The sequence below is a fragment of the Heliangelus exortis genome, chromosome 9, assembly GCF_036169615.1.
Source record: "Heliangelus exortis chromosome 9, bHelExo1.hap1, whole genome shotgun sequence".
NCBI lineage: Eukaryota > Metazoa > Chordata > Aves > Apodiformes > Trochilidae > Heliangelus > Heliangelus exortis.
Genome location: NC_092430.1, coordinates 21919400 through 21929234, shown reverse-complemented (window position 1 = coordinate 21929234; position 9835 = coordinate 21919400). Strand labels below are relative to the sequence as shown.

The 9835-nt window shown below is 43.9% G+C and overlaps 1 protein-coding gene across 1 annotated transcript; it reads left to right on the top strand.

The window, feature by feature from the left end:
- Positions 1 to 6228: 6228 nt before the first annotated feature.
- Positions 6229 to 9822, top strand: GPR160 (G protein-coupled receptor 160). The gene is made up of 2 exons (XM_071752685.1): positions 6229 to 6293; positions 8062 to 9822. Exon 2 carries the CDS (start codon positions 8116 to 8118, stop codon positions 9133 to 9135), a length of 1020 nt encoding a protein of 339 aa, XP_071608786.1. The 5' UTR covers positions 6229 to 6293; positions 8062 to 8115; the 3' UTR covers positions 9136 to 9822.
- Positions 9823 to 9835: the final 13 nt, after the last annotated feature.

Below are 9835 nucleotides of genomic sequence, written 5' to 3'. Positions count from 1 at the left end.
CTTTGCCCCTTATTTGCTTTCCTCCATCTGCTTCTGCATTGCTCCCTGTGGCTCTCAGCTGTAAGACCCTTGCAGTTTCTCTCTAGCTCCTTGGAACTGATAATTATTTTCTAATAGGGTCACAATCACAGCCAAGTAATATTCAGACCTCATAATTGCATCAAGAGCACCAAGCAACAAAGAAACATCCTCTTCCAGCTGCAGTTGTTTTACTGGCAGCAGTAGAAGTCCCTGTCAGAGTCCCTCTTGGATCTGCTGGCACTTCCAGTGAGCTCAGCTGACAGTAAACCCTTTCCTTCTGCTGTGCTTGCCTTTTCAAACCTCTTTTACACAGTGGCTGAGCTGCTTACCCCTTGCTCTCCCCTCCTTTTAAATCAGGCAGCTCTTGTTAGGAACCACAGTCTCTTCTGTCACAGTCTCTACCCACTTGCCAGCACAGCTGTGTGACAGGCGGATTGACTTAATACTGAAGAGACAGATCAATTCTGTCAGGGACCTTTACAGAGAGAGGGCTGATAGGCAACTATACTGAACAAGGTTGACCCCCAGCTCACTCCAGAGGATTTCTCAGGCTACCTCAGTGTTCTGTCTGATAAGAAGAGTTGAGTGATTTGACTCTTCACCTCTCTGATCAAACCCTCTATAAAATCAGATCTTGACCTGCTTTACCCCTGTGCTGCAAGGGGATATAAACTGCTGTTTGCAAAATACTTAGCTATAAGACCAGGACACTCACTTCTAATAAACTCTGACTAGTCTTAGGCACTTAGCTGTTGAGCATTGTTTGTTACTGACTGTGATCACAAACTTGCCAGGGAGTGAGAGAGGAGGAGTGTGAAATGGTCCAAGGCTCAGCTGCACACCAGCACAGGGCTGCAGCTTTCTCACTTAGAGCCCAAGGAGAAGGACAAAACAATCCTATCAGTGTAAATGAACTCAGACTGAGCAGCTGCTGAATGTTTTCAATAGACTTCCTGGTAATGGCTGGTACAATTTCATTAGGGCTTCTCATTTTATTTAATAAAACATTGGGTGATTTTATTTGTAATACAGCAACAGGTGCAGGGAAACAAAAGGCACATTTCCTGATTGTGTCCACAAAGAGTCCATTACTTACTGCTTGACACAGTAGGCATTCGTTTTGCCATGTGTATTTTTTTAATGTGAAAATAATGATCACTCAGAAAAATAACTGGTTTATGATAAAAAGCTTTTGAGAGAGGTGTTAGTTTAGAGTTGGTAATTGCACTGTGCAAACGGATTTAGTGCAAGTTAAAAGTAAAGAGAGAGCTAACAGTACTCAGTAAACACTGCCTGTGCTTTAGATACAGATCAAAGTATTCCCTGCAGGTGGTAACCACCGTTAATCCTCATCATGTTAAACAGAAACCAAACTTAAAAAAAGCTACACTTAATACCCTGACAGTGCTCTGTAGCCTGGATCCATTAAAGGACATAGGTGCTCACAAAACACTCTTCCAGTTTACCTGTACTACTCAATAAATGAAACAGGGAATAGTCCTGAGGGACCCTCATTAGCCTTAAACAGTAAATTCTAACAGAAAATAGGAATTTCTAGAATATGAGTCAACTGACAATTAAGAAAGGATGTTTGTCAGAAGATTTATCTATAGTTTTTAATTGTTTAGATTGAGGGTGGGATAGAAATTACACTTCCCCCCTTTTTAGCATCCTTTTAAATGAATTTGCCACCATAGAATTTGTTTAAAATTGAAGTTGCCCAGGAGGCAGCAATACACTAAAAGGTTACAGATGAGAACCAGCTCAGTTTTGGGGTTTTGTGAGCAGCATAATGACAGTGATCCCACTTTGCATCCTGTGTTGGCTTCAATCTTAACATCTTTAGCTTCTTGTCACAGTGACAAGCAAGCCATGAACTGGGTTTTATGAGGTACTGGTTCATGGAAGGTACTTAGAAGAGCCTTGCACTTCCCATCCTTCTTCCAGTTCCTGAAAAATTCTTTGTGTCAAAGATAACAGAAAAAACCCCAAAGCTGCAGTGTCATCATCAGCACCAGGAAAAGTTCTACCCTATAGAGTGGGTGTGTGCTGCCACTACACAAATCAAGAAAACACTACTTCTGAAATACACAGCAAGGCTGGCAGCAACTACATGCTGCATTTACTAGATTATCACTGAATGGGCAGCTAGAATCCCATAAAAAGGTGTCTTCAAATTAAAATGACTACAGAAACCTGTAGCTTCCTGTTACTTCCAAGGTGAGCACCTCAAATGATTCAAATCAAGATCCAAATGCACACTGCCTGTGCTTTTGGGAGATTCCTGAAAAGTAAATCCTCAAATGGGACACCAGTCAAGTAATTTCTTCTTTAGAAAAATGAATTAAATTATTTCATTCAAAAATTAACATCTTCATAAACACCATCCTGTCTTCCTGAGACAGGCAGCCTTTCAGGAACAGCAACTTCACAACCGATTGCTCATCAGCCATTGCAAACCTCGAGTTGCTAATCTTGTGCTGACAAGGCATAAAATCTAATAGAGCATTAAACATGCTCAGTGAGGCACCACCCAGTTAAAAGCATATCCAGGAAAAAGAAAAGGACATAGGAAAGGCTCTATCAGATTGGCACTTGTCTCCAAGTACAAATGCATTCCAGAGGAGCCATTCTGTTCTCACAGGTCTACAGGCTGTTACATCTCTTCTTCCCCAAACTGAGTCCCAGCTCCCTGATGCTCAGGATATTGATTTTCATAATAATCTGTGCAGGAGTTCATGTGGCAGTGCACATCCTTCCCCACACACAACACCAAAACGCACAGACAGACATTTGATCTTGCTTGAGGTGTCCAAGATGTTAACATAAGATTCCTTCAAATACACAAATGTGAGGCTCAAATTTACTCCTTCTGCTCGACTGAAAAAAGGGGCAGATGACAACTAGCACAGTGGTAAGAACTGGGGGAAAATAAAGATGTAGGATTAACTCCAGAGGAAGCACACCCCATGCTCCTTCACATAATGGTAAAGAAGTTGCATTTATTATCTACACCTCCCCCTGTCTGAAGGAAACCTCCTGGCCCTAAATTGGGTGGCACTAGGGGTGAAGCAGAAGCAACTTGAAGAAACTCTTGTACTGCTCATCATTCTCTCTGAGTGACCTCACAAGTGAACTGTGGGGATGAAATGCCCATGGAAGGGAGGAGGGGGTACAGACCAACCCCTGTTGTGTAAGGACTTTGTTCTGTCACTTGGTTTCTCTAAGAGACAGATCAAGTTAGACTTAAAATTAGTTTGCTTGGGTTTTTTTCTTGTTCCTTTCCCCTTTGTCCTAAAATCCTACGTCTGCATTTAACAACTGAACCCAAAATATGAGCCACCAGCAGCAGGAAACAGTCTTGAAGAAGGAAGGAAACATCTATGCAAATATCTTGAGACTCCAGGGGACGCAGAAACTCAGCACAATCATCTGGAGAACACACAAACAGCTTTTTCAAAAGATGGGCTGAACCATTTCATGTACCCTCCTCCTGGAGGAGACAGCCTCCTGTCTCTTCTCATGCACAGCTGCCTGCATGCAAATATAAATTAATTTCTCAAGCTTTTCTCTAGCTGCACAAGAACATCTATGCAGCCTCTGCTCTGGCAGTCATAAAACAAGCCATGACCAGAAACAAACAAAAAAAAAGCCAGAAAGATATCATCCAACCAACCACTGGGGAAACCACTTTCACTGCTCTGAATTAGAAGCAAGAAGAAAATCAGCTATTGTTGAGTCTACCACAGACTGTAGACTGTAAAATATAAACTGCTCAGAATGTAAAATACTCATCTTAGGTGTCACCATTTCCTTATTATATGGCAATTTGTGCAGCAGTTCTAGTAAGCACTCTTTGCCTAAGTAAATACTGCTAGCTCTCACATTTTTTTCAGACTATTATACCAAATATCTTGGTTTTCCACTTAAAAAAACCCCACATTACTTTTTTTCCCCCTGAACTTATTTAATATTAGAGATTAACTAAGGGAGGAAAAAAAAACCCAACCCAATAATGTAAAAAAAAAAGCTGAACTTACACCTGAATATCATTGCAGTGAGTTGCTTTCAGATGAGGTCCTACTAGCCACTTGATACTTCTGTGCACACAGATCACACCCTGCTCAAACAGGGATTTGCAGTCTATCCTGCAAGAAAGACAATTAAAAATGTTTCCCTCCCAGTGGACACTGGGCATACTGAAAATGTAGCTGCTCTGTGATCAGTGACAGAAGCTCAGACCCAACAAAACACACGTTAAAATAGGGAGCATCCAACAAATCCAAAAAGCTGCCAAAGGTTTAGCTCTCCTAATTAGGTCTCAGGACAAAAAGTATTCTGCATAAATTTTCCAGAGTCCACTCTGCAGCAAGCATCTAAAAGATGTCATTTATTTTTGCCAGTACCTCATTTTTGAGAAAGGCAGGATTTTAGACACTACCTTTCCTAATATCCAGCAACTCCTGCTCAGTAAACTTGTTTGGATGAGTGTCTTATGGCTGTTCAGCACAGGGCAGGAGCTGCAGCACCAAACTCAGATGCTGCCAAGCCTCTCATGAGATTTAGCCCTGGATTAATAAAAACATAAAGGGAAAAAAATAAAGATGTCATAGTCTTACGCCAATTAACTTGAGAAGCAAAGCTCAGGACAATTAGCAAGCCATGCCTGTGGAGGGATGTACTCCTCTCCTGCAGGTGTTTGTAGATGAGAGTTAAAACAAGAAATGGAAAAAGTAAATCAGTAGTTTGATCTGGAGGAGGCAAAAAGCTGTTACTGTGAAATTTTAAATTGTATTAAATAGATTGCTACAGGATGACCAAGCTAAAAAGCCAATCCATGTAGAAGGTTTTAGATACGCTTTCAGGATTATCTACTTCAATTCATTGTTATACTGAAAGAAATAATGGGTATTCTCTAACTTTTCTCCTAAACTTTTCTTTATCTCTGAGGCAGGCAGAATTGAGAGAGCCATTTGTACAATGCTATTTGCCAAGATAATATTCACAGTAGAATATCCCTTAATGTTTACTGTATTGCCTTTTAACTATATCCCTACAGAAATGTGGTTACCAGTAAAATAGGAACTTTCTCTTGTGGAAGAGAGCACATATACAGTACTGAGGGGCTGTAAAATCCTGTATTGTATTTCAAAACCAGCAGTGTTCTATAATAACATTATATTATGTTAAAAGTTGGAATTGTGCTGCAACTACACTCTTGATATACTCTACTGACATTCACTTGATGGCTTAATCAATGATGAAAGTAATGATATGCTGCAAAAAGGTGGTTTGTCACATACTTAGGAGTAGACTGCTCAGTATGGGATGGGAAGGTGCATGTGGAAGCCCAGAAACCCAGGGGATTCCATGAGCACCCATGCTCCAAAGTCAGCCAGGCATTCCCTCACAGATGGCTCCATGGAAAGGGATCCATGCCCAGAGTCCTTCCAGCTGTGAGACCAGAAGAGAGGATCTCTTCCAATGGCCACTGAGTGCTTTCAGGGACATTTTTGGGTGGGGATCAGCATCTTCACTCCTTATGCCCAACTCTGTGCGGGTTGGTGATGCTTTACCAACCACGGCGGGTGTGTGGGCCCTGAGCTCCCCAAACCAAAGGCTCCGTGGGCGCTGCCATTGTCACCAAGCACTGAGTGCCACAACCCCCCCACCATCGCTCCGCGTATCAGACATTTCGAACAGAAAACATTTATCCGCCACCTACGCCGTGTTCTCTGAGGCCCCGGGAGGGCCGCACTGCTCCGCCACTCAGGTACCCACAGCCGTTCACCGGAGCCGTTTCGTTTCCCCCGGTCACAGCGACCGTGCCTGGGGGGAGGGATTAAACACAACGTACTTAATCCTTTGCCGTAAAGCGGATATTTTTACCTCAATACAAGACCCTCAACGCCCTGCCTCGCCCGCCATGAGGTGAAGGGCCCGGCCCGCCCGGGGCTGTTCGCTGAGGCGCAGCGAGGGCGGCGGGAAACCGGCGGCCGGCCCGACCCAACCCAACCCAACCCAACCCGACCTGACCCGACCCAGCCCAGTTCAGCCCGGCTGGTCTGGGCTGGGTTCGGTGCGGGTCTGGTCAGCCCAGCCCGGCCGCCCTCCACCCGAGGCTTTCCCTTCCCCACCCCGCCCGGGTCCCAGTGCCACGGGGAGGGGCGGAGATGGCCGCTGCCTGAGGCGGTGGCGGCGACGCGGGAGGGCGGGGAAGTTCCCCGAGGCACACGGCGAGGAGCAGCGCGGAGGGGCGGCAGCCGCAGCAGGTGGGTCCCGGAGACAGGAGGTGGCCGGACCGGGTGGGAACCGTCCTCGGGAGACGGGGGAAGCAGCTCGGGTGTCGCCGCTTCCCTCAGCCCTGCGTGGGGCCGGGGCCCTGCAGAGAAACCTCCGGAGGTGAGGAGGGCCGAGGGCTCGCCGGGAGCCCCGCGGGAACGCTTCGGGGAGGAGGGAGACGGAGGCTGAAAGTCCCCGGCTGCGGGCGGGAGGGGCTCGGGGAAGGCGAATGTCGGGACCGGGGGCACGGGTCCCGCCGGTGCTTTCCCAGCAGCGGTGCTTTCCCAGCAGCGGTGGTGACAGCGCCTGTCTGCCCTCCCCGGGGCTTTGCAGAGCCGACGAAAGGCCTAACCTGTCTACCGGTGAATTTTGCGTTATAATAATAGAATTTTCCACGGGGAAAAACAAAGCAAAGAAACCCTGAAACAAACAAACAAAAAACCAACCCAAAAAAACCCCACAAAACAAAAACCAAAAAAAAGATAAACAAAACCAAACAACCCAAGCAAAAAATTAAAAACACCCAAAAAAAAAAAAAAAAAAAACCACCAAAAAAAACCACCAAACACCTACAAACCCAAAAAAACAACCACCAAAACAACCCAACCAAAACCTGATTTGAGTGATAGTGTTTTGCACGCAGGTTTCTGCCTTTCCGCACACGCAGGTGCAGCATCCTTGTCTTCATATCCGAGAAGCTGTTTTAGGTTTTGCTGCAAAATACTTTTTTTTCAGAGGATGAAAAGCACTCGTGCAGATGAACAGCAGAGCGGACAGGCAGGCTTGCAGCAGGTAGCTGGTGGATACATCCCTGGTTGTACTGCCACGGACTTCTGCCTGTTCCTCTCTTCAGGAGACACTGACTCAAGTGTTCACTGAGTCTGGCAGTAAAATACAGGTGTCTTTAAATATAAGTGGTTCACAGTTAACAGAGGCAATTCCTTTTTACAGCTGCCTTGGCTTCTTGGTTTTTCTCTGCTGTTGCTAAGAATGCTGACACCATCCTGCTCCTTAAGCAAGAGAGAAGAAAGCATTTGTCTGATGTGTCTTGCTGACATACATGAAGCCATCCTGTGTTCATTTTCCTTGGGAATTAACAGAGGGAAGAAGAGTTGTCATAAGGAAACTTACAGAAGTCCAAGAGGAAAAACAGCTCTTCTGAGGTATCTATCATTATACTACTTGTATTATTAAATCAGCCAATGAAGCCTGTGTACTTTGGATTGCCTCAAGGCTGCAGCATTTTAACACTTAAAAAGGATGAGTTGGGTTGATGCTTCTGCTTTCAAGCTATTTATGCAACCTCAATTCCATAGATTCTATGAGCATAATGAACTGAGGGCACACTGTAACACCTCCTGTATATTTTATGATTTCTATGGTATGTGGTTACTTAATTTCTTCAAAATATGTAGGAGCTCTAAAACATCTATCCTTCTGCCCAGCTGGACAGAAATATCCCCATGCTTTCTAAAGGAAAGGAACTCAAGTCAATCTTAGTTCTTAAACCTTTCTCTAGGAAAGTAGCAGAAAAGTCACTTAGGTCTGTGCTGACCTTTTAGCTCTTAAGAGAATGTAATTTGAAGAAGATAAAAGCTAAATTCTTTACAATTTAATGACGTGTTACTGAAGTTATTTACTCTCAACTAAGAAGCCTGAAAAATCAGATAGAAATTTGATAGTTGCTGCTATAGAGAATAAATTGGCAGAGGTACCCTGGAAATAGATTTTTACAAACTCTCTGTTTTTCATTCTCAGGTATGAAGTATTGTGCCCTGTGATACTTACTTTGCTGGCTCTCACCACAGGAGGATGGCAGGCATACACTGTGAAAATTGTTCTGGTCACTACCACTACACCCAGGTCAACAAACCTCTTGAAATCAGCTGCATGTTGCTCCTGATTATGCTTGGGAAAGTGTTCCTTGATTTCTTCATGTTGCAAGTTAAGCAAAAAGATGTGAAAGTTAGTTTTATGGGATACTTCTGTGTTTCTCTGGCACTTCTGGATTTCATACTGCTGACGAGTATGTCTTTCATTTTCTATTTTGAGGACTTCGCACTCTGGGGTGTACGATTTACAAAGTACCACATTTGCCTGTTCACTCAGATAATTTCTCTTACCTATGGTATTTTGCATTACCCAGTGTATCTTGCAGCTGGTCTGGATTATTACATGACTATCACCCAAACCTCTCAGTTGCCTAGGAGAAGTCAAAAATTACTTTATGTATTTGCTGTGGCAGTTATATGGATCTCAGGGTTTTTTTGTATTCTGAAAGTTCCTGCTGTGTATGAAGAACTAGAAATTCAGAACCATTTTTCTCCTTACCAATGTCCTCTCTATGCCAGCATGCAGAGCTACTCAGTCTCATGTGCCATGGTGCTGCTCCTCAGCCTGGCTCTGCTGGCTTGTTGGAAGGAAGTTCTAACCATGCTGCTGTCTGTCAGGGTGGTTTCCCTTGCCAGCCAACCTGTTCTGATGTTCTCCTATACGTCCAGCAACAATAGCACTTGCTTTAAGTGGCAGCTCCTGACCAGGCTCCTCATCTGTTTTCTGGGCACTTGGGCACCTTTTGTTCTGCTTCAAATTATTGTTTTGTTCCTGGGGGGTCAGATCCCAGCCTACATGGAGATGAATGTCCCTTGGCTGTACTTCATCAACAGCTTTCTCATCGCGGTAGCGTACTGGTGTCGATGTCACGATGTTGAACTGACAGAGGAGTTGTGGTCTACAGACCCATTTGTCAGCTGGAAATTCTGCTTTATGCCATTTAACAATGAGAACACAGAGCCAGTTGAGAAGCCAGGCACAGTAATTGTAATCTGTTAATGAGCTGCTGACTGAGAAGACTGCAAATCCTTGCAGAGAGAAGCGTGTCCTCCGCTGCTCTGTGGCTGTGTCCTTACAGGTAACACAAGTGAACATCTCCAGAGATATATTTCATGGAAAAAAAAAAAAAAAAGTCCAATGTCCACCAATATTGTACAAGAATCTGGGACACTGCCCTTTGCCACATGGGGTTATAGCAGGTGCCTGCCTGTTCAGAGGACTGAGCATACGGGTTTACGAAAAGACCACTCCTATAAAACAAGTTTTCAGTTAAACCTTCTGTTTAAGACTAGAATTTTACACTTGCTTTAAATGGAATGATCTCAGGTTTTATAGTATAAAAGGCAATAAACTCTTCAAAGCTGGACCTCCTTTATCAGTTATGTACACGTTAATCTGTTGTCACAGGTTCAAACAACTTCGGTTGGTTTTTGCCAGGTGTTTTCTTGTTGAGGTGTAACTTTTTGTCAGTTTGATTTAAATGTTGCCTGTTTAACGAGAAATAAATTGTTTTAGTTAATGTAAAGCCACAGCTCCTCAGAAATAAACTTTGTTTACGTGGTACAAAAATAATGCAAGATGTGCAACTTCCATGACTAGAGGAGAGGTGGTGATGTTTTGTTATTTCTTTGCTACTGCTTGTCTAATGTATAAAAGTGCATATTAAAATTAAATAATATCAGATAAGGTTGAATTAATA